Source organism: Nelusetta ayraudi, unplaced genomic scaffold (assembly GCF_046127955.1).
Source record: "Nelusetta ayraudi isolate G7.1 ecotype Tasmania unplaced genomic scaffold, CSIRO-AGI_Nayr_v1 ptg000004l, whole genome shotgun sequence".
Lineage (NCBI taxonomy): Eukaryota > Metazoa > Chordata > Actinopteri > Tetraodontiformes > Monacanthidae > Nelusetta > Nelusetta ayraudi.
In genome coordinates this window covers 3,328,915-3,353,038 of record NW_027466054.1, presented here as the reverse complement: position 1 = coordinate 3,353,038, position 24,124 = coordinate 3,328,915, and the positions used below count along the sequence as shown (strand labels likewise).

Here is a 24,124-nt window from a genome sequence, read left to right as displayed (position 1 = left end):
TATTTTTAATTTGTGTGTTTTGCAGACTTAATTGCAGCCAGTTTGGCTTCAAATCTTGTTGACATATGCAGCTAAGACTGAATGTGCAGACTGATATATGGTGTAACAAGTTATTCTGTCTCACCAAAAGTGACCTGCTCTCTCACTGCACCGCTTCCTTCAGCCTCATGTAATTAATGTGGGGCAATTACATTAAATGCAACCAAATAAAATGTAATAAAATCCAAAGTTGTTCACACTGTCCTCTGTCTTGGCATGTGCATGGAATGAAATAGGTGAAAGAACCCTGGTCAGTAAACTCATGCAGAAGGACTTTAGAGAGTTTTGTAATGTACTCAATGCAAAATTCTTTTAATAGCTGACATTTGATATTAGTAATTTGCATGTGACTCAAGTCATATAAAAAGCCATGGCTTCCTACATAATGAAAAGCGTATCTCCATCTGTTGAAGGAATTACAAAAATATGTCAACCTCTTAATGACTGCCTTATTCTCTTAAAAACTATTTGACAAAACAGGTTAAAAAAAAAAAAATAAAAAAAAAAAATATTTGGACAGATACATTACCCGTTTTCCCCAGCAGTCACGTTGACTGCATTGTATGATTTTATGACTGCAGTGTATGGTAATGATTACCCTAACCTATGTCATGCTAAAATAAACTAAAAAGTAAGACATTTTCAGAATTTCAATCGGTTCAGATGTTTTTCATTGCTGTAACAATGCTTCTCTGCAATAAATCTCACACTGTTGGAAATTTATTTTATTTACCCTTTAAAATGTAACACTTAAGTCAGAACGCACTTTTGGAGGCTGAGCAACTGAGCTGAGTGTGAGGGCTGTAGCCATTTAACATCGAGAGTGAAAACCCTCTCTGCCCATGCGAGTTTTATATTATAAACCGACATTTACGACCATCACTTATTTTTCAGCAATCCAGATCTTCCCCTCAGTCAGCGGAGAAATATAACGTCGTCTATCAAAAACGTGGCGTCGTTTCGCTAACGTGACGTCAGCATCGGAGCGGAAGTGACGTAAGGGCGATTCCTGGCTGGGCTAATCCGTCGCTATGATGACGGTCTGTGAACCTGCTCGACAGAGGGACCCCCGTGATGGCGATGCGTGAGTAGGAGTCGCCGTGCGTCCTTCCCGCCGAGCGTGTTCGGAGTTGATTCGACCTGGTGTCAGTGATGGAGACGTCCCGGCGGAGCGAGAGTGAGTGGCAGGGGCTGCTGAACGAGGTGAGACTCCGCAAGGTTCGACAGGAGACGAAGGGGGGCAGCGGTGCACACAATAATGCGACGTCTCACACAGACTGAGTCACACGGACACATCTGCCCAGAATGTATGTTTACCACAAAAATGGAGGTCAGTCTCCAAATAACGAGTAAATTCCGTTCTCTAAGATCAGGAGACCGTAGTCAGTCTTCAACCTGGCCTGAATGGAATGTGGTGAGGAAATAGTTTTTTTCCCCTCTCTCCTTCTTCTTCTTCCTTGTCGCAAAGACACGCCAAACAGTTGCATAATCGCACCAGCTGCAAAGACGTAAAACAGTTGCCTCAAAATCATCACGGTTGTTGTTCATTTCTGTTGTCACCGTGCAGCTCTAAATCAGCACTGAATGAGCACTGCCTCTATTTTAAAATGTCATTGCATATCAGGTTTATGAAAACAAATGGCAACACATATATAAACATGTAATCTCGGATAGATAGATAGATAGATAGATAGATAGATAGATAAGGACTTTATTTATCCTAATTTCTTCATGAGAAGAAATTCATAAAAAAAAAAAGTATGTGAAGAGTAAAATAATAATTAAGATGAAGAAATAAAATAATTATTACGATAAAGAGTTGAGGTGGGAAAAGTGACAATGCCAATGGTACTGAAGTTTTAAAAGTACGATGCAGAATTGCAAGAAGTAAAGTGCAAAGTGCATGAAAACATGACCTGATGGTGCTATGCAGGAAGGACCGCCTGCCATCTGGTGTAGAAAAAAAACTGATTTATTTTAAACCAGCCAGTTAATTAAAACTATTAATTGACGGTGTATATGATCGATTCTAGTTGCAGGATGTGAGTGTTGCCTGTCTTCATGTGAAACAGAGCCAGCTCACCTGTAAAGCTCAGACATCATTGCTCCATTTGTTTTTGTTTTTTCTCCACACAGTTTGTTATCTGCAAGCGGAAGTTGGAGAGTAAGAAGGAGGCTCTCCTGATTCTGTCCAAAGAGCTGGACACATGCCAGCAGGAGAGGGACCAGTACAAGCTGATGGCCAATCAGCTCCGTGAGCGGCACCAGGGCCTCAAGAAGAAGTACAGAGAGCTCATTGTAAGTCAACACTGAGGCCTCAAGATGCATTTCTGTTGACAGAGAAAATAAAGAATAATTGATCTCTTTATCTTCTTGTGAATGTCAGGAAAAAACAACAATTAATGGCAATATGTCATTTTTTACATCTATGACCAACAGGATGGAGACCCCTCACTCCCCCCTGAGAAAAGGAATCAAGTAAGTTAATTAAAATGTGCTTTCAAAGAAAAAAACTGAACTTATCAGTTTTTATAAAAAGGGATTTCAGGTGCATGAAAAAGACCCAATTATCTTGCTTTTTTTTTTTTTTTTTTCTAAATAGAAGACCAACTTTGCTCCTCAATTTCAGAAAAGCTTTCAGGTTAACTCTTATGTCTTTCTTCCTCTTCTTCAGGTAAATTTATCCCAGCTACTGAGAGACTCAAGGGACAAAAACACTCAGCTGTCTGAGGAGGTGAAGGAGCTGAAGCAGCGGCTGCTGGAGTCTCAGGGAGACAACAAGGTAAAAAAAAAATGCATCAGGAAGTTACAGTTAAAGTTCAGGTGTTTGATTGTTAACCGAGCGTATCCAACTGCAGCTTCTCCGGATGACCATCACCAAGCAGAGGCTTGGAGACGAAGAGGTTGGCACCCGGCACTTTCCTGCACACGAGCGAGAGGATCTGGTCAAACAGCTGGAAAGAGCTAGAGAGCAGGTAAACAGGAAGATGCCACCGCGTCTACACAGTAACAGCACCAACATAGATGACGGCTGTTACTGGATGTCATGAGCATCTTTTGAGATGCTAGCTTTGGCTGAATATGCTTCATCTGCATGAGGTGATGAGGTTAAATTTAGGGTTTGCAGGCTTCCTTGTGATACAATACGATGTAAGATATATGAGCCCTGATAATGATAACATCACGATATAGCAATTCCGAGATTATCGATACATTTTTAGATAACCCAACAATACAATCAATATATTGCAAAATCTGTCTAATAATACAAAATGCCCATGAAAAGGTCAAATGCTGACTTGAGACTACGGTGTGGCTCTCTGCAAACTACTGTCTGCATTTCTCTTTCTCTAAACTTCTTCTTTTTCTGGATAGTTAGTTCTGGGTTTCTGGAAGTTATGGTTCTGGGGACAGAGAATTCCGCCTATTGTAGCCTTATTTTGATCTGATTTAACAGTACTTTGTGCTGGTGCATTGATTCTCATTACACAAAGTAGAAGTACAATGTATTGCCATATCGATATTTTGTCCCATATATTATAGTCACAGGATTTATTTGTGTTGGATATCACAGCATGTTTGGCGTTTTGCAGAATGAGGTCCTGGAGAACAGTGTGAAGTCGCTCACAGACGAGCTGCAGGATGTCCGAGCAGAGCGGGACGTCTTCCAGCAGAAGGCCCATCGTCTCAATGTGGAGATGAACCACATTGTCGGCAATGACGAGATTCGCATTCTGGACATCGATGCACTCTGCATGGAGAACAGGTCAGCTTCCTGATTGAAGACTTGTGGTTTTCTCAGCTTATCCAAAGAAGAAGCAAAACGTTTAAGCTTCTGTGCAGACGCATTGATTCTTTGTTATCCTGCAGGTATTTGCATCAGCAGTTCAACCGTCTGCAAGAAGAAATCACCTTGCTCAAAACAAACCTGGTCAAGTACAAGGTGTGTATTCTATGTATTGTATGTTTTCCCACTCTGACTACAATGCAGTTCAAACCATAGAAACCATTGAAAACTGACTTTTAGATATCTCTGCACTGCGTGACTGCAATGTGCCAGAGGGTTAATGAAAGTTTTATTGCTACCAGATACTTAGAAAAAAATACTCCTTCCTGTTTTCAGAGTGCACTGGAGTGCAGAAGGAACTCCAAGGTCGGTGGAAAGCCCAACAGCAGTGCACTGACAGGAGTTCTCTCCACCAAACAAGGTCAGGGTCACGCTCAGGAGCAAAAAGATTGAACCTTTGTTTTAGAACTTTGACCGTGACGACGGCAGAAGACAGTCTTTGAAGTTGAAACTTGTGATCTGTGCACAGTGAAGGAACTGCTGCTTTCTGAAGAAAACGGCTGCAGCTTGCCTCTGACACCTCAGTCCATCTCCGACCTCAAGTCTCTGGCCACAGCTCTGCTGGAAACCATCCATGAAAAAAACATGGTCATACAGCACCAGCGCCAGATCAACAAGTACTGCAAGTTATGCATCACGTCTTGTGTACGCACCACTTCTAAAGCACGGTTTGACACGTTTTCTGCTCTTGAAGGATTCTTGGGACTCGGGTGGCAGAGCTGGAGAAGAAGCTGAAAACATTGGAAATCTCGGGGTTATGGAGCCTCCCAGGTAGATCTAAAACATCTGTATTTTGATACCTTTATTCTTTATTTGAGCCTGCAGTCTTCACAGCCTTCTTGTACCTTCCTAATAATTCCTTCTTCTGTGCTTTTGCTTCTTGCTACCTGGAGGCCTGACATACAGTGTGTCTTTGGGAATATGTGGAAGTATGTTCTTCTCGTAACAATCTTTCCATCTCCTAAACCCCAGAGCCTCATTGTCCCTGAGACCTCCTTTTCCCACCCTGAAATGGAAAATGTTTACATGTCACATGTTTTCATATTGTGCACAGCACTTATAAGTCGAAGGGTTCTGTTAAATTTAGGGAAATTAAATAATTCCTGGAGCAGTTGATTTTAAAAGCCAACAGTATTTGCTGTCTCTTCAGGCTAGATGAGTTTATTTATATATACCTGTAGTATATTTTACCATTAAGAATCGTAAGAATTCTCATAATTTGCTTCTTATGCAAAACAATGTAATCACAAAAATGAAGAACATAAAGAGGAACAACAGTAATCTCCAATAGGAGCTTTATCAGTAGAGCTAACTTTGTTTTCCATCTGTTCCTCTTTCATTCTGTTCATGTTTCCATCTTTTGGCTTTTTTTAATCCAAAAAATGGAGACTGAAGCCTAAGCTTACTTGCCCTATTAAAACAAATACAGTTTAATGCAAACTTTTTCCTTTCCTCATCCTCCTCCTTTCACAACGAAAGAAAAAATACATAACATCTTGTGTCATTCTGTGAAAGCTCACTCGAGATGTTTTGTCACATCAGGAGATAAAGACACTGCTGTTTCAAACAGTCAGCAGAGGGAGTCAACAAAGTCCACTCAACAAGACGTTGTTATATCAGCAGGTAAATTTCCCTTTTTCCCTTTTTTTTTTTTTTCAAACTAGCAGGATTGCATTTGTTTAAAGTTTTGAACCACACATAATAATATTGAACAAAATTGCTGCAGTGTCTCCAAGCTAACGCAGTTAACTTGCGTTATCTGCCTTACACTTCCCGGTGCTGTAGAATCCGAAGTACCAGCTGAGAGTCCTCCGAGCCGCTGTGCAGGCCACCACCACCAGGGGGAGGCGACGCAGGCTGCAGCTGAGACAGAGGAACCTTCGGAGGCAGCGGCGCCGAGTGAGCAGCTAAGCCCGCAGGACGCCTCACAGCACTCGGTGGAGGGCGATCCAGACTCGGCACACACTGGCAGCAACCCACCCGGGATCACTGTGGACTTGACGACCCTGGACGATCACACGTGTGAAGACGAGGGGTGCGAGAGCGAGTCCCCGCACCCGGTGACAGACATGAGAACAGCGAACCTCCCAGAACTCAGCCAGAGACGTCACCCTCCAGGCGACTCGCAAGGATCAGAGGATGAGTCACACGAAGACCCCGAGGCCGCGCGTGCTGCTGATCCTGGGTGTATTGTAGTTGAAGAAAACGTCAGTACTTCTTCCACCGATGCTGCAGGTTCTTCAGAGGAGTAGGCAAACATGCAGATCCAACACAGGTTTGGGCTTCAAAGAAAAATGTGTTTTTTTTCAATTTTTTCTTTGCTTTCAATTTTCATGAGAAAGCAAAGACAAGTATTGCCACTGCAGTGTGAAAAAATAGGTTGGTTGCTTTAAAGTTGTTCTGTATTTTAAAGGTCCCATGTTGATCCATTTTCTAATATATTCTCACAATATGTCCGTCCTCATAAATAAGAAAAGTCCGTCCTTCCTTTGTGCGCTTAACTTATCATGAAGTGGGTGCAGTTCTGGAAATCAGCCCTTTGTGATGTCACAAATGGTAATGGTTCCTCTACCATGTTAGTGAGGAAAATAAAACTCAGTGTTTTTGCAGGAAGCTGTAAACACAGGGCTTAATGTGCTGTACTCTCGAGATCCAGAGAGCGTTTTGGAGAATTAATCATGCTGGAATCCATAATGGAGAAAAAGATAATAAAATAAATGGGGTATAATATGGGACCTTTAACTGAAGACTTTATTTATACCCTATTGGGTATTTTTTAAGATCCTTTTCTTAGAATAGTACAAATCAATCATAAATTCCTCATATCTGTTTCTCTGCTTCTCTGCTTGGCATGAAGTCAGATTGTTTTTATGTTCAGTCAGCACCTTTCATCAAATATAACAACAGTCAAATGTGTGTGCTTTTACATTTAAATCATAGGTTTGTTTAACGTGTCACAAAAAAGGGCTCTGGAATACGGCTGCTTTGTCTTTCAAGCTTGTCATGTGTAATGTTTGTGGTTTTCACTCCCTTGATTCTGAAGGAATCCTCAGTATTTAACTTTAATAACACTAAATCCATTGGTTATAGCAAAAAGGCAAAACGTAAAACAAAACCAAATGAGCATTTGTAACTAAGTTACTTCACTCTGATTATAATACCAAAAGGAACCTCACACAGAATGTTGCATGATTGTGAAGTAGTGATCAACACATTTGTATAAGTCACTTTTGATTCATATGCTTGACAGAAGTCTGTGTGACAGGCGTACAGCAGACAAAACAAAGTCGTCAGTTGATGCTCAACATACTGTCTTTATTGAAGATTCCACACATGCAGGTAAATCTGTAGCACAATGAATGCTCACCGACTGCTATGTCTTGGTGTTATTTATATTGTGAGAAACTTGGTAGGAACTGGCTAGGACCATACATGTATGTCTTGAATGTGAACAAAAAATGTGTATACATTTTATTTCTGCTAAATAAATATTTTTAACTGCTGCTTAAAAGACATTTTTATTTTAAAATATGAATCTACGATTAAATCAAATGTTGTCATGCGCCTATGTAGCGACCGTTTGCCTGGAAAAGAAGCTTTGAACTATGTAATGCAGATGTTATGAAGGTTCAGCGCAGCTGAGACAGATAGAAATAACATTTGAATAGAAATACAGCGCCAAACATGGGGATATTTTGTTAAAGTGATGTTCCTGACTACTGTAGTGGAGAGATCCATGCTGTCCCACCCTCTGGTTTCATCTCTACTAACTATATCAAAGATCTTTATTCAGTCAGACTGAAGCGACACAGAGGCCTGAGCTGACCTGCAGTGTGTGCGCCACCTCTGTGAGATCATTTCCCGCTCTGCCTCCTTCTGAGATGCTTCTGCTGCGCGTTCCAAAGAGCCGGGGAGGAGATGCCGATGATGCAGCAGCCGAGCCTGGGCCCTGCGTTCCCATGCAGCAGGCTCCCGGCGTCTCCGCCCCGACCCAGGTCGTCCTTCCCCATGTGCACCACCACCGCCCTCCCGACGGCTGACGTGCCTCCGAACAGCGTGGCCTTGGACTCAAACGCTGCAATGATTTTCCCCTCCTGGGGTTCAAAGTTCCCAAAGTCCCCGGGGTGGTTGGGGTGGGAAGCGCTGTGCGGATTGTAGTGTCCACCGGTGGAGGTGCAGCCCTGACTCAGGTCTCCGTACTGGTGGATGTGAACGGCTTTGGCCGCAGTTTCGCTCTCCGTGGTGGGGTCGCCCTCCATGGTGAAGCCGCTGAGACGGAGCAGGACCTGCAGCTTTCCCTCGGGGTAGACCTGCTTGAAGAGCACCTGGCCGTAGAGTTTGGGCAAGCCGCCCGCCAACGTTGTGCTGGGTCTCATTTTGCAGGCCGCGTAGAGGGTGGAGTTTGGCTGCAGGAGCTCCGGTGGAGCCACAGTGCTGCTGAGACTTACGGCGCACTGCTGACAGGCAGCCAGCAAAACCAACAAGGCCTCCAGTTTATTTGACAACCTGGAAAATATTTAATCCGTCACGACAAAGCGCATGAGGTTTTCTATGATCCTCTTGTTCTGAATGGATGTTAAACAACTGTTTTGATGAGTTGTTGTTGTTACACATGCATAAGCACTGCATAAATGTACAATGTGAGTTCACAGGTTGCATTATTAAAGTTTTGTCGTAATTTTGTCCGTGCAGTGACTTGCAGAAGAAATTTCATGAGTGTAAACTTTAGATATTGATATGTTTCTGGAGTAAAAGTGTGAGTATGAGTGTTCCAGCACAAAGTTGCAATGTCCTATATATTTCCAAACTAACAGATGTGTGGCCTTGTTTGCTTCCTCAAACGGTGACATTACAAAATATCAAAAGTATGTGTAACATCGGCAATTTTCGACTTTCACCAGGACAACAGAACATGAACTTAATTACTGGGGAACCTAAACCCCCGACACGAAACAATAAGCCGTAAACATGATGTCGCAACTCTTGAAACGACCCAGAAATCCAAAACAAAAAACAACAACCCTCAGATTAAGACGCAGTGAACGCCACACTCACCCGGTCAGACGCATTTTCAACACGACTTTGTGTGAACCGCGATGGATCCGGTGAGTGCCTGTGATGTGACAGTCAACAACAACAACGACCGATCAACAACGGAGGCGTTCAGAGAGGGTGGAGCAGGTCTGTGTGGCAGTGAAGTCGTATTATGAATGATGATGATGGGCGGGACTGGAGTTGAAGGCCTGGTGGAGGGCGCTAGTGCGTGATTTCTCAACTTGTATTTCAGTCCCACTGTTGAACATGTCGCAATGAAGTCAGTTTAATCGATGCTAGGGGTTGAATTCCGTGGAGCAGCCGCTGTTCGCAGAGCTGCCGACTCTCACGCATCTGACTGGCTTCGCACGCTCCCACGCCACACCTCTCATCTTTCTGAAGCTGACGTACATATCATGATTAAAATATTGACAGTTGAGAGAGTTTATCTGTGATCTATCTCTTGAGCCTGAGAAAGGCCACTCGCGGTCGATAAGTTATGTCTGCAGAGAGACCGCGAGGGGTACTGGTTGAGCAAATACATCCATGCGCGAGGACTGTCCACCCTCTGACGTTTGAAACCGCTGACGCAACTGGCTCGCGCCCGCAACATGTGACTTTTTGGCATCGTCCTGGACGATGGGAGGCGTCTGAGCCGAGCGGCAATGGTTGATTTCCGCCATTCAGGTGTGTGATTTTGAGGATTTATGCCCTTAAGCTTTGAATAACTTCTGCTACGTTCCTTGTGTGGAAGTTATTGTGAAAGCTATTTCGAGCGTTTTGTGAACTGGATTTATGTTCATTAGACTAACTTAAATTATAAAACTTATAATGCCATAGCAGCCAGCTACTAGCTTATTTCCCCTCCCAGCTAGCCAGCTTGGCCTGTGGTCATAAATCGATTTTATAGGACAGCCCCCGTCCTGGGTGACATGTCCCCAGTTAACTGGTCCTAACTGAGGTGGCTGGGCTGAGATGGGAGCTCAACACAAGTAAGAATGATACATGCACACCAAGATCTCAGTGGAAACAGCCTTTCAAACATTATTGTTTTGAACTAAGTTTATGGTGTGTTCAAATAAAAAGAAAAAAAGAAAAATGTCTGCCTTGCTGTAAATGTATGTTTGTGTTGAAACTATTTTGTACGTTTCTCTCAGAAAAATAAAATGATATAAAAAAAAAAGTAATGATGATGTTACATTGACTTTATAATGAAAAGGGTGTCAGAGATTCGTTTTTTGGGCGTGATTGTGGATGAAAAGCAAACATGGAAATCACATATAGCTTACATAAAAAACAAGGTCTCAAAACTATTTGTGTTTTAAGTAAAGTAAGAAATATTAGATTGTAAAGCCATGAGGATTTTGTGTTGCTCACTTGTAATGGCATATATGAGTTATTGTAATGAAATATGAGGTAACAACTACGGTGTGCAAGTCGCGGAGAGCCATTGTTTTTCTGACTGAAAAGAGCCCTGAGAATAATACACAATGTTAATTTTAGAGAACACTCAAATGGATTTTTTTTTTTTTAAGTCAGATCTGTTAAATCATAGTGAGATGAATGGATTTGAGGAGTTTAGAGGCAGATTATTGGTGCAGCATCAAGTGATGAGTTTGTTGATGTCACCTCTGCAACTTTGACAAAGGTGAGGGGGGCCCGTGGTGAGTGTGAGACCTGATGAGAAGTGGGGACCCATCTGTACTGACTGAGGGCGGTCTGTCAGAAAATCTCTGACTTGGCTCCAAATTTTGTGGCCGATGCCAAGGCTGAGCAACTTGGACACCAGCTGGCTGGGGATGATGCATTTGAATGCAGAACTGAAGTCTGCCTTTTCCTTTTAACAGATGTAAAACTTTAGAGATGATGCATTGTTTATTTCGTCTATAAAGACATTAAGGAGAAAACGAGAAAACAAAAAGCAGAAACACTTGAGAGCTTATTTCTATTGTGTTCTTTGTTCATTCTCCACAGGTGACAGGAGTCCTTCTTTTCCAGAGGCTAGCCAAAAATGCTAAGCTTGACCTGGTGTTTCCCACTCTAATGCTGATGCTGAGTGGGTTTTCCGGTGGTTGGTCTCAACAAAACAACAAAGACAAAAACAAGAAACGGCTTAGCCCTCAATGGAATGCGTTCCTCCATAATAACAATTAAAATGGCAGGCCTCAAGCCCTGCTTTAAGTTGGAGCCCTCCAAGGTGATCATTAAGGCCTCAAAAAAGACCACAGGCCAATACATCTTGGCACACAATTCCTAACCTGTCACTTGCTGACCCTTCTCGTTGCTACTTTGTTTCTGTTGCACTTTAAAGACCTTTATACTTACTTTTTTATGTACATTTTTATTGTTTGTGTGTGTTATATGGCATGATTAAACCTGCACAAAATAAGACGTTCTGTGTCTTATGTCTAACTGTCGTGTATGCAGCAAAATCTTGGTTGGCTCCAACCTAACCTCACTCCAAGGTTGTTTTTTTAATTATTTTTTTTTTTTAAAGTTTTACAAACTCCTACTGCAAACTTGACAACAAGAGAACATTGCAGGCTATTGGAATTGCTCCATCTATGTAGATATCCAGTTTTTGTATAATTATTCAAAGTAGCATAACATTTCTAGAACACACAGTTCTAGAAAAGCTGTTTGCAGACAGGCTAAACAACTTCCTTGACAAGCATAAATTACTCTCTGACAACCAATATGGCTTCCGAGCTAACCGGTCAACATCTCTAGCTTTAACAGACCTCACAGAGTCAGTCGCTTATGCAATAGACAATAAAAAAAAAGATTGCCATTGGCGCATTTATAGATCTTAAAAAAGCTTTTGATACAATAAATCATGATATATTAATAACAAAACTAGAACAGTCTGGAATACGGGGGATAGCCCTGAACTGGTTAAGGAGTTACTTGGATAAAAGGCAGCAGTTTGTTTTTATGAACGGTCAAAGGTCAGAGTACCTGGACATTGTTTGTGGTGTACCCCAGGGATCAGTTTTGGGGCCGGTGCTATTCAACATATATATATAAACGATGTCTGCAATATATCTAAATTATTAAAATGTGTCCTTTTTGCTGATGACACTACTGTACTGGTCACCGGGGATAATCTTGAGCAACTGCTCTCTACATTAAAAATAGAGATTAGTAAATTGAAACAATGGTTTGATAAAAACAAGTTATCTATAAATCTAAATAAAACTAAATATATGATATGTGGAAATTAGAATAAAGACTATAATTTTGAATTTCAGATAGAAGACGTTAGCCTAGAAAGAGTACGTGAAATAAAGTTCCTGGGGGTTGTAATAGACGACAAGATTTGCTGGAAATCCCACATCAAGCACGTTGAAGCTAAAATATCCCGTTGTATTGCAGTCCTCTCAAAGGTCAAATATTTCCTGAACGGTCAATCACTCCGTATACTATATAACTCATTACTGCTACCATACTTAGACTACTGTTCTGAGATATGGGGACACACATTTAAAACCACGTTGCAACCGTTGTGCATTTTACAGAAGAGAGCCATTAGAGTCATCCACAACACGCACTTCCAAGAATCCACCAATCCGTTATTTATTCAGTCCAAAATTCTCAAATTCCCTGATTTAGTTGAATATAAAACGGTGCAGGTAATGTACAGAGCAAGGAACAACATGTTACCTCACAACATCCAGCGACTGTTCTCTGACAGAGATGGGAGTTACAGGCTCAGGGGACAACTCAATCTAAAAGTTTGTACTATACACTCAACTAAAAGAAGCTTCTGCATTTCAATAATCGGGGTTAAACTATGGAATGGTCTGAACCTGGACACCAAAGAATGTAAAAACTTGGCACTATTTAAGATAAAATACAAAAATATAACATTCAGTAGGTACAATAGCATAGTACACTAATTTTGTATTACTATTATCATTATTCTGGTTATTATTAATATTGCTGTTATAAAAGTGTTGTTATAATTATAATAACTATTACTATTATTATTATTATTATTTTTTTTGTTGTTGTATTATTGTCCTATTATTACATTTAATATTACAATCAGTTTACATATGAATATCTCTTTTGTTTAGAATTGTCTTTTGTTGTTGGTTTTGTTGTTTTCTGTTTTGTTGTTTTCTGCTTTCTGTTATCTAATCGTATATACTTAATTTAGTTCACCAGCTTGTATATTTATTTAAGTTAGGGGGTAGGTACATACAAGTTTTTTACTTCTTCCTACCCCTTTTCGAGCATGACCAATATTATTTTGATGTATATTTCACTGATGTTTGATAGCTTACTCTATTATTTTTTTTTTATATATATATATATGTTTTTCTTTAAGTTTTCTTTGATATGTTTTGGGTTTTCTATCCCTTTTATTTTTTTTATTACTTTTCCATGTTCGAAATAAATAAACAAATCAAATCAAATCAAATAAATTGGTGCTAGCAATCTTTTTTTCCTTATTTGTCATCACTTTGGAATAGTAAGAAACTTTGAGTAACAAGCTAGTTATTTAATTCACCAACACCAACGACAGTGTCATTGTATTTCAAATGAATATTATACTACATGTAGCCTATTTCATATATTTGAACTGTCATTCAGGGCGACACGGAGGCGCAGTTAGCGCTGCCGCCTCACAGCAAGCAGGTCGTGGGTTCGATTCTGGGGGGCTCCTGGGACCTTTCTGTGTGGAGTTTGCATGTTCTCCCTGTGTCTGCGTGGGTTCTCTCCGGGTTCTTCGGCTTCCTCCCACAGTCCAAAAACATTGTCCAAAATTGTCCGTAGGTGTGCATGTGAGTGTGAATGGTTGTTTGTTTCTATGTGGCCCTGCGATGAACTGGCGACTTGTCCAGGGTGTCACCCTGCCTTCGCCCTAAGACAGCTGGGATAGGCTCCAGCAGACCCCCGTGACCCTGAGCTCGGGACTAAGCGGGTATGGAAAATGAATGAATGAACGAATGAAGGATACTTACAGTATGATACTCATGCCAGGCCACTAGGTGGCGGTAATGTCATCCACACCGCCATTCTAACGCCTGTGTGAAAGGAGGAAAGCTGAGCAGCACAGGAACCTGGAAACCGAGTAGTTCCCTTATGCCCGGTAGAATTGAATCGGTATTAATAGTTTAAAGACAAACTAAATTTTTTCTCAAGATGTCGAAAAGACATCGGCTGGATTTGGGTGATGACTATTCCAGTAAGAAGAGGTCTGAAGGGTAGGTCGAGCGTCGTTGTTCACACGTCTGCCCGAGCCAGTGATAAAATAGCAACGTGCTAGCAGATGCTAGCCTATTTGGCTAACAGCCATCAAGGATGCAGAAGAAGAAGCGAGTCTTTCTAAGCCATTGTTGTTAATGTAGAGGTTACTGGAGAGCCCCGCGTCTTCTCTTCGGCACCTTAGTTTCTTCCGACACATAACCATGAGGTATGAGCACGCAGCCTACTGTATGCGGATGTTATTGGGGACAAATGCAGCTAACGGGACGTAGCTACGTTACCTTAACGATGGGGCACGTGTGTGGCTAACAATTACCTGCTAGCGCGAGCTAACGGCTCGTGCGTCCGGTTAAAACAGAGGACCGAAAACGGCTCAAAATTGAACAGATTATTCGCTTAGCAATACGATTATGGTAAATTAAGCAACAACTCTCACGCCTACACACCACTAAAGAAAACTCGTTTCAACCCTGTAGTTGTTTCAGCGGGATTGCTAAGCCAAGAGTGGCTACGGTGTCAACCGATCCCTCCACGGAGAGCACTGTTTTGGCGGTGCAGCAGTCGAGTCCTGCTGAATGAATGGTAGTCACTGTTTTCGACTAGTTTTTACCCATTTATTCTTGTATTGCTTTAAACTTGGTTGCACCGGGCCCTTTGGAGTAGGCTAAAAATGAATCACACCGTAGGCTCCCATTAACGAGCGCACTGACGAGGTCACCGCTTCGTGATAACCCGGGCTGATGTTTTTCTATCCATCGTCATCTCTGCGTCATTTTGCACCCGGTTTCCGTGCGATGCATTTGCGTTTGGTCGTCTTAGGGAATGGGACATTTAATCCTTTGAAAGGTGAAAAGTGTCTATCACACCCGCGACAAAGGAACCGACAGCCCAGGGTTTTGTCTGTGGCATGCAAGCATCGCAGTAATGCGTGCAATTCTCATTCAATCTGTTTGAAACTGCGATTAGTTGTTGGCTCTCCTGAACGGTCTTGTGGATGGCGTGTGTTGCACTTTAGGCTGTAGGTAGTTGTTGTTTATTTCTTATGTGACATGCTTAAATAGCCATTTGGACTCATGCTATGTTGCATTTAATTCGACATAGACATATTATCACATTCATTCTGAATTATAATGTACATCAGCTGATCTATGGCCATTCTGTTATTACCCAAATGTATCAACAAATTGTTTTTAAACAGTACATCAAATTTTAATCATGTTTTGTTTATTTTCCAACAGGAGAGACAGAGATCGCGATAGAGACCGCGAGCGTGAGGACCGATCCAGGGACAGGGACCGAGATAGAGACCGAGACAGGGACAGAGACCGCGACAGAGACACCAAGCCTTTGACAGTGCCATCGAACAGTGCCACAGTGATGCCGGGCATCCCCACCATCAAGCAGATGGCCGTGCACCAGCAGATCAACCCGTTTACCAACTTGCCGCACACGCCGCGCTACTACGAGATCCTGAAGAAAAGGTTACAGCTCCCGGTGTGGGAGTACAAGGAGAGCTTCAGCGACATCATCACACGCCACCAGAGCTTCGTTCTGGTTGGAGAGACGGGATCAGGGAAGACGACACAGGTCTGAATGATGATATGCTTGTTCTAAGGGTTTAAATGTTTGTCTGGTGTGGGTCAGTGTGGGCTCAATTTAGACAACGACGACATCTCTACTTTTGTGCGTTCAAAAATAATATGTTGGAAAGCAAGAGTTGCTAATAGTTTCAGGGGTGAAAATGGAATGGCAGTTGCACTTTAGGAAAGTTTATGGGATCATTCCGATCATGCGAAGCAGTATTGCCAATACTTCTGGGGTTTTATGACTGCAGTTGGTGCTGTTGCCTGAGAACACTGGTCCCATTGACTTCTCTCGTGGCTGATTTTTTATTTATTATTTTTTTAAATCATGCCTTTCAGTGATCTACTTGAAACACAGGCGAGGCCGGCTACACAACTAGAAGTCACGCATTGGTTCTGTTACATTACTTATGTGAGACCTCCCTGTGAGACATCTTTATGCGCCTGCCAGCTTCTGTTGCACTGTCAGATTTGGTAGGAATGCTTTGAATTTTGAAACCAAACCATTTTTTTTTTTTTTTTGCAAACACTCTGAATTCAATTTGCCAGACACAAAGGCTCTGCCAAAACCTCAGTCTTTGAGAACAAGGCGAGAAGACGAGAAGTAGCGCTGAATGCAACTGTCTAGCTCTGTGCTTTTCCTATTGGCCCACTGATCTGCCTTTTATCCAGAGCAACAGTCAATCACTGCATATAGTCCGAGTGTTGCGATGGTGATGTGACTCATAGGAGGTGCAAAAAAAAATACACAATACAGTGGGCTATGCAGTAACTGAAAAGAGCAGACATTCTCACATAGTGTTATTGCAAGTAAGCCTAAAGCATAAACCTCACTGCAATCAACCAGCGTAGTTTCATGGCAGTTTTATTCTTCATTAAGCTTCATTAAGCTAACAAATGAAACATTTTACAATATTGATTATTAAACTGCGATGAAAGTAAAACTTGTGTGACCATCAGTATTAGTGTGCACTGTTAAAGTCCACTGGAGCTCGAGGTTTAATGAGATTTATCCAGTCAGACACAATGAAGCCTCTTGCCTCTTGCTGTTCGACTCTGTCAGAGCATTTCCTTTATGTGCTGGATGGAGTATTTAACATAAGACCACTCCATCGTATAATATAGACCGTTTGTGAGATTCCCACCATGTAGAAAACCCTTTGATTTCCAGAAATGTCTCAGGTTTCAGAGAACATGTTGAAAAGGTCCAAAGTCTGTGTCAGTGCAGTTGTGTAACACCTACACCTTTGATCTAAAAGTAGACACCTGGTGAGACCTCCTTGTGTCTTCTGTGTTTTGTGTCAACGGTTAATTTTGAAAAATGTCTGCACCAGCTCCTTCTTTTTTTCTTGTTATACTGTGCTGCTAACTCAAAACCCTGTGTTTGGATTTCCAGATCCCCCAGTGGTGCGTGGACATGGTGAGGGGCCTGCCCGGTCCCAAGCGGGCCGTGGCCTGCACTCAGCCCAGGAGGGTGGCTGCCATGAGCGTGGCCCAGAGGGTGGCCGACGAGATGGACGTCATGCTTGGACAGGAAGTTGGCTACTCCATCCGATTTGAAGACTGCAGCTCCGCCAAGACCGTTCTCAAGTAAGACTGAAGCCGGAAGCGCTTTGACCGGGTCGTGTGAAGTGAAGTTAGACATCAGTGTAAGCTGGAGATGTTCTCTAAACCCCTCAGGTACATGACTGACGGTATGCTACTAAGAGAAGCCATGAATGACCCGCTGCTGGAGCGATACGGAGTCATCATTCTGGACGAGGCCCACGAGAGGACCCTGGCGACAGATATTCTGATGGGAGTTCTCAAGGAGGTGGTCCGTCAAAGACAAGATCTCAAGGTATCACAACAGCTGCTCCGGCTCTATTGTCTCTTTCTCTTTCACCGTGTCTTTCTTGAAGTGCTGCTGATGTACCGTTTTAATCAATACAGATATACTGTGTGAAAGTGTAAAAGGTAATTAGCAGTACAACAGAACTTATTTTGTGCATCTCAGATGTGGCATTACCTTAAATGTCATCGAAACACATTTCATTTAATTGCATGTGTATAGGCTGGAGCTAACTACAATAACAACTTACACACATAGTATATTGTATACATAGTTATAGTAACATTTCATCATTAAGCTAGTAAATTAAAGAAAAATGATGATGATGAAAAAATGCTTCTTGCTGTTGGACTCTCAGAGCATCTCCTCTGTTAAGGGCCAGATGGAGTATTTTATCATGTGACCTCTCCATCTATAATATCGACTGCTGATGACATTCCCACCAAGTAGAAAACCATTTGATTTTCAGAAGGTTTCAGAGAACATGTTGGAAGGGCCCATCAAGTCTTTCAGTGCAGTTGTGTAACACCTACACTTCTGTCCTCACAGTCAATGTCCTTGGAACAAATGTCATTTGATTGCTCGTGTTTTTTTCAGGTGATTGTCATGAGCGCCACACTGGATGCGGGCAAGTTCCAGGTTTACTTCGACAGCTGCCCCCTGCTGACCATTCCCGGCCGAACACACCCGGTGGAGATCTTCTACACCCCCGAACCAGAGCGAGACTACCTTGAGGCGGCCATTCGCACCGTCATCCAGATTCACATGTGCGAGGAGGACGAAGGCGACTGCCTGGTGTTCCTCACTGGTCAAGAGGTACAACTCGTCTCGCCTTGCCAGCGTCCCCGGACCTCTGGGCGCATCATTACAGGCCACGCTCGCCCATGCTTGTTCTCCTGGATGCAAAAAAGTAATAAAAAAAAAATCTCTCCAATCCCTCAGGAAATTGATGAGGCCTGTAAACGGATTAAGCGCGAGGTGGATGACCTTGGACCAGAGGTTGGAGACATCAAGATCATTCCACTGTATTCCACGTTGCCACCGCAGCAGCAGCAGCGGATCTTTGAGCCGCCTCCTCCGAGGAAGCCTAACGGTGCAATAGGACGGAAGGTGCGTCGCACATGCATGTGCTGGAAATAAAGAGGTGGTAAAAAGTTTTTGGACACCAAGTGCGCTACTGTTGTACTTGGTTGCACTTAGAATCAGACTTGCAAGTCTCCAAGTGCAGTCTGTTTTAGTGCAGTCACCAACATTTACCCACATGCTGCATGTGCACTGTTCCACAAGTGGATGTTTCAGCAAGATGCCGTCCCTTGCAACACATGCAACAATACAATACAATACAAGAAGTACAGTTAGTTTTCTTATTTATTTATTTATTTTGTTCACACTAAAAGATAAATCATTTCCATGTGCTTGTGTGCCTCTGATGCAGCCAAACTTTTTGAAACACAGAAAAAAAAATCAAATATTTCAAGACAATAATTTGGATTGAGTAGAATTTTAAGAGTGTACAAAAACCTTTTTCCATTTAAGTAAAACTGTAGATGATTGAGTCCTGTGTCAGTTCAGTTACGGTGTGGATTGCTTTACATCTCGTCTCCTGGTCCTCAGGTCGTGGTCTCAACAAACATTGCTGAGACCTCTCTGACAATTGACGGTGTGGTGTTTGTCATTGATCCTGGATTTGCAAAGCAAAAAGTAAGCTCATAATATATCTAGCATCTGATTGATTGTTATTGTTGTTATTTATTTAAATAAATAAATAAACAAATAATCCAACCCTTGTGTGTAATGTGGTTCCGTGTGCAGCTTCTCCAGACGATTGTTATTATTATTTTTTTCCCCCTCCTTGTGCAGGTGTACAATCCCCGCATCAGAGTGGAGTCTCTGCTCGTCACAGCCATCAGCAAGGCCTCCGCCCAGCAGAGGGCGGGTCGAGCTGGCAGGACACGTCCGGGGAAATGTTTCCGCCTTTATACAGAGAAGGCCTACAAAACGGAGATGCAGGTAGCGAACTGCGGCGAAACATTGCAGTCTGTAATGACGGCGAACCTCTGCAGATCACCTGCGGTTCTCTGATGTTACTTAGAGCTTCTCTATACGCTCACTTTGTAGGACAACACGTACCCCGAGATCCTCCGATCCAACCTGGGCTCTGTTGTGCTGCAGCTGAAGAAGCTGGGTATCGACGATCTCGTGCACTTTGACTTCATGGATCCACCTGGTGAGTCGGCTGCTGGCATTGAGTCCCTTTCACGCCTAATTTCCAGGCAGCGTTTGGACAGTTAGTTTGCGGGAAGGTCTTGAATTGCACTCACAAATGCAGCCAACTTGAATTGTGATGTGTTCACGCTGGTAGGAAATAACAGTATTTTGTTATAAATGTATAAAAATGAATTCATGTAACTAAAACATAATATTCTGTTGGATTTTAAAAGAAAAAAATCCACGGTAAAATTTATAAAATAAAAATAAACGTCCATTTAGTGACTTGGAGCAAACCTTCTGACTATTGTGAGTTTGAAGAAGTTGGTTTGGATTGACGCTGTTTCCATGAACCTTCTACGCTAAATTTATTCTCAGTGAGCGTTTGAAGGTGAAATGGAATTGCTCTCTATGAAAGGGGCTTTAGTTTGATGGAGCTGCACCTGCAGTCTGTACACATGCGTGACTCTTACCTCCACGTCTTCCCCTCAGCCCCCGAGACGCTGATGAGGGCCCTGGAGCTGCTGAATTACCTGGCGGCGCTCAACGACGACGGCGACCTGACGGAGCTGGGCTCCATGATGGCCGAGTTCCCCCTGGACCCTCAGCTGGCCAAGATGGTCATCGCCAGCTGCGAGTTCAACTGCTCCAACGAGATCCTCTCCATTACTGCCATGCTGTCAGGTAATGCCCAGGACTGGGCTGACCTCCCCCTACTCTGCTGTGTGCTGCTGCTGCTGCTGCTGCTGCTGCTGCTGGATCTTTCTGGGTTTTACACAGTGGTGGCGTCTCCTGCTAAGGGTCGCAGGCAAGTGTGATGGAAAGCAGCGGTCGCAGTTTAACAGTTTAATATGGTGTTGAACTGACGGTTCGTCCCAGTTTTATATTGCTGAGAGCTGATCTGAAGACTGTTGAAGCTGTGTTTGAATCTGCCTTTCTTCCTTTTGAAAGCACTGAGGATTTATGCAATTACATTTTCAATGATGCAGAATTCTTACAGTTGAACAAGCTTGAGGTTTCAACACAACAGATACACAGAACAGACACAAGGGAGTGGCTTCAAAATCACATTTCTATGTTGCATATGTTCCCCAAACTGTCATATTCTGCCCCAATCACATCCGCATTAAGTTTCCTGAATAGTTCTTTGTTGGTTAAGGATTTTATGGTATGCACAGATATCATCATGGATAATAGAATATTTGTTCCATGAGATTTTTTTTAAATTCATCTCAAGTCTTCTTACTTTAACAAGTTCATTTATGTTGGACTTCCTCCCCGTCTGCTTTTGTACAGCTCATAAACAACAACCTTTTATTTAGTTCTCAAATCCGTGGGATTCACCTCATCTGAAAAGATACAAAGCTGCAGAAATCTCTGTGCATTCTTAGTGTCAGTGGGAAGGTACACAACTGATGGGCCATGCAAATTCATAGCATGTGCAGCTATCAAACATTCATTTAGTTAATTAAAGAGCCCGACTGATTCGCTTTAAGCTGACATTTGCACATAATGTTCATATTGGTGTTGTGTTCAGCATAACGGAGCAACACGAAAACACTACTAGGAATACTGCATTAATTCCATGTCTTCTAGAACATCAACATTAGCATGGCAATCGGGCCAGTAGGGCATGGTGAGAGAATTGTGCAGTAAATATGAAAAACAGAATTCAGAGAGTCCAACATCAATCACCCGCCAGGCTCTAGTTTTTACAGGAATGCTTCATTGTGGATAGGGCAGGCACCACTTTAAATGACTTCACATGCATTCAATTTCTTTCACTTTCTTTTCACTGGTATGCCAAGTTATCATGTTCAGCCTGAAAGAATGTTAAAAGCCTGCTATTGCGTGTTGATGCAGAGAAAATCGTTACTGAATCATAAAGCGTTGCTGGTGTCCCTAACAAACTGCAGTGTTGTGAAAACTCTTGTTTTACAGATGTGGTTAAATGAGCCCTACCCTCCTACCAGCTAATATCCATTACACTTGGGAATGACCATGAGAAAAGACTGCAGCCCCTTTTCATAGAGCTTGTGGTCCTGCCCTGTCCCAGCGCAGTGTCGAGAGCCCTAGCATCTTAGTCTTTGCTCCACGTGTTTCTCTGAATGTGTGACTCATCCCTATGGATGGCTTTGTTGGGGCCCATACCAACCTTGTTTAGTCCCACAGTGTTTTGTCCGCCCCACGGAGGCTAAGAAGGCGGCTGACGAGTCCAAGATGCGCTTTGCTCACATTGACGGAGACCACTTGACGCTGCTCAACGTCTACCACGCCTTCAAACAAAGTGAGTGTCCACCAAAAACATTTCTGAGACGTCTGCTCATTTTGGTCACTTGTAAAAATGGATTGAAATATAAAGAGGAATATCTTCAAAAGTGAAAAAAGTGAAACAATGCATTTTTATTTGTTTTGGTAAATCCAAACCTTATTTTTATTCAGATTGATTCAAATCTGGTATGCACATTTTTTTAAATTATTGAAAATGAAGAAGCAAATGTTCCTTATTCAGCAAATGAAAAATCTAAAGTCGAATGCTTCTACTTTATTCTGAACAGCTGAAAGGTCATTTTGAAACTGCTACAAAATATATAAAATAAAATGACAACTTATGTATGTATATTTAAGTTCATTTTTCATATACATAATTTAACTCTTGAAGTGAAGCTTTCTATTCTAATCTAAAATGAAGAAATTCACCATTTCTTTCCCTTTCTCTACCCTCATAAAGACCACGAGTCTAACCAGTGGTGCTACGACAACTTTGTCAACTACCGTTCACTGATGTCGGCTGACAACGTGCGGCAGCAGCTGTCCAGGATCATGGACCGCTTCAACCTGCCACGCCGGAGCACAGAGTTCACCAGCAGAGATTATTACCTCAACATCCGCCGAGCGCTCTGCACTGGCTTCTTCATGCAGGTGAGCCAATTATTCTGCGCTTGGTTTGCTTCAGCTCGCTACAGTTTGAGCGCGCTCCAGATAATGTTTGCTAATGAATGTTGCCTATGTCACACGCGTTCCACCCGCCTCTGCTTTCAACCCAGGTGGCCCACTTGGAACGTACTGGCCATTACCTCACAGTCAAAGACAACCAAGTGGTCCAACTGCACCCGTCTACGGTTCTGGACCACAAACCCGAGTGGGTCCTGTACAACGAATTTGTGCTCACCACCAAAAACTACATCCGCACTTGCACAGACATCAAACCAGAGTGGTAAGTGTTGTGCTGCCGTTTCACCAGCACAGTGTCTTAAAGGTTCAGTGTGTAATATTGGGCTTGATTTATGATTTTTATATTGGTAAAATACATTAATACAAGTGTGTAATCACAGTACAATAAATGTAATTTGGGTTCCCTAAAGAAGAAACTAGACAAGGTATCCAGGTTTGGGTGTGCAGGCCACCCTAGTTGGCCGGCGGCAAGCTCGGGGGTAGGGAGAGTGAAAGACGCTGAAATCTAAAATGTAACCACCTGATGTCGCTGTTTCTTCTTCAAAATCTCCAAATATTACACACTTAACCATTAAAGAGAAACGCATCCCAACCTAAACTGTTTGTGGACACCTGACTGATTGATTGACACACTTTCCCCTCTCTGTTTTAGGCTTGTGAAGATCGCTCCACAGTACTACGATATGAGTAATTTCCCACAGTGTGAAGCTAAAAGACAGCTGGAGCGAATCATTGTCAAACTAGAGAGCAAGGAGTATTCCCAGTACTGAACAACAACAGCAGCAAAATGTCCCGGAAAACAACTGCATCCTATAGTTTTAGATCTCGATGTAACATTGTATCTTAATGTTAAAAAATTGGCCTCATGATTTTTATATTATTTTGTTTCGTTTTTTGTTTGTTATCCTTTTCCTTTCCCCCCATCCGTGCTGATTATGTTACTAAATGTTATGTCATATGAAAGAATGGCAGTAAATATTAGACCTGGCTATTGAAAATTTCAAAAGGAATATCAGAAACATGTCATTTAGATGTGGTCGACTTTCCTTTAGTGGGTTGCTGAGTCATTTAAATAAAAATTGTGCTTGCTTTGTTTCTTTAATAAAGGAGCTTTGACTTAATTTCTGTGTACATATGAATAAGTAAAGGCTGGAAATGCTAAATTAATCTGGTCCATGCTTTGTTGTCGTTATGTTGAAAAATGGTTGTGACGGAGAAGAAAAGAAAAAACTTTAAACTTTATTTGTATGGCACTTTTCATACAAAAAGAGCTCAAAGTGCCTCACAGCTAAGAAAGAAAACATCAATAACAAAGAGAAAGACAAGAAAAGACAATTAAAACAAACCCCAACCTTCCCACAAATACAGAGATGCACAAGCACGTACACACTCACACATACTTCACTCACACCC

At 42.3% G+C, this 24,124-nt stretch overlaps 3 protein-coding genes across 7 annotated transcripts; 2 read left to right on the top strand and 1 right to left on the bottom strand.

Annotated features, from left to right (window-relative positions):
• Nucleotides 1–1,066: 1,066 nt before the first annotated feature.
• On the top strand, nucleotides 1,067–6,480 carry LOC142900476 (coiled-coil domain-containing protein 149-like). 3 transcript variants are annotated; one of them, XM_076044801.1, is made up of 13 exons: nucleotides 1,067–1,123; nucleotides 2,176–2,337; nucleotides 2,479–2,517; nucleotides 2,714–2,821; nucleotides 2,898–3,014; nucleotides 3,633–3,805; nucleotides 3,910–3,982; nucleotides 4,163–4,247; nucleotides 4,356–4,503; nucleotides 4,581–4,657; nucleotides 4,780–4,815; nucleotides 5,429–5,509; nucleotides 5,672–6,480. In XM_076044801.1, the coding sequence occupies exons 2-13, from the start codon at nucleotides 2,278–2,280 to the stop codon at nucleotides 6,136–6,138; spliced, it is 1,464 nt and encodes a 487-aa protein (XP_075900916.1). In that variant the 5' UTR covers nucleotides 1,067–1,123; nucleotides 2,176–2,277; the 3' UTR covers nucleotides 6,139–6,480. The 3 variants fall into 3 exon arrangements, with proteins under 3 accessions (XP_075900916.1, XP_075900897.1, XP_075900907.1); XM_076044782.1 differs by having other exon boundaries at nucleotides 1,102–1,242; XM_076044792.1 differs by lacking the exon at nucleotides 4,780–4,815 and having other exon boundaries at nucleotides 1,102–1,242.
• A 700-nt stretch (nucleotides 6,481–7,180) lies between these two features.
• Nucleotides 7,181–9,376, bottom strand: sod3a (superoxide dismutase 3, extracellular a). Its single transcript, XM_076044872.1, has 2 exons — nucleotides 8,942–9,376; nucleotides 7,181–8,392 (listed from the first exon to the last, which is right to left on the bottom strand). Exons 1-2 carry the CDS (start codon nucleotides 8,953–8,955, stop codon nucleotides 7,741–7,743), a joined length of 666 nt encoding a protein of 221 aa, XP_075900987.1. The 5' UTR covers nucleotides 8,956–9,376; the 3' UTR covers nucleotides 7,181–7,740.
• Nucleotides 9,377–10,877: 1,501 nt separating this feature from the next.
• Nucleotides 10,878–23,878, top strand: dhx15 (DEAH (Asp-Glu-Ala-His) box helicase 15). Of its 3 annotated transcripts, none has more exons than XM_076044754.1 (14): nucleotides 10,878–11,117; nucleotides 15,373–15,721; nucleotides 17,114–17,307; nucleotides 17,398–17,557; nucleotides 18,146–18,364; nucleotides 18,491–18,658; nucleotides 19,163–19,249; nucleotides 19,409–19,558; nucleotides 19,667–19,775; nucleotides 20,249–20,440; nucleotides 21,921–22,043; nucleotides 22,488–22,678; nucleotides 22,804–22,973; nucleotides 23,364–23,878. In XM_076044754.1, the coding sequence occupies exons 2-14, from the start codon at nucleotides 15,512–15,514 to the stop codon at nucleotides 23,479–23,481; spliced, it is 2,091 nt and encodes a 696-aa protein (XP_075900869.1). In that variant the 5' UTR covers nucleotides 10,878–11,117; nucleotides 15,373–15,511; the 3' UTR covers nucleotides 23,482–23,878. The 3 variants fall into 3 exon arrangements, with proteins under 3 accessions (XP_075900869.1, XP_075900854.1, XP_075900862.1); XM_076044739.1 differs by lacking the exon at nucleotides 10,878–11,117 and adding an exon at nucleotides 13,962–14,133; XM_076044747.1 differs by lacking the exon at nucleotides 10,878–11,117 and adding an exon at nucleotides 14,169–14,342.
• The last annotated feature ends 246 nt before the right edge of the window (nucleotides 23,879–24,124 follow it).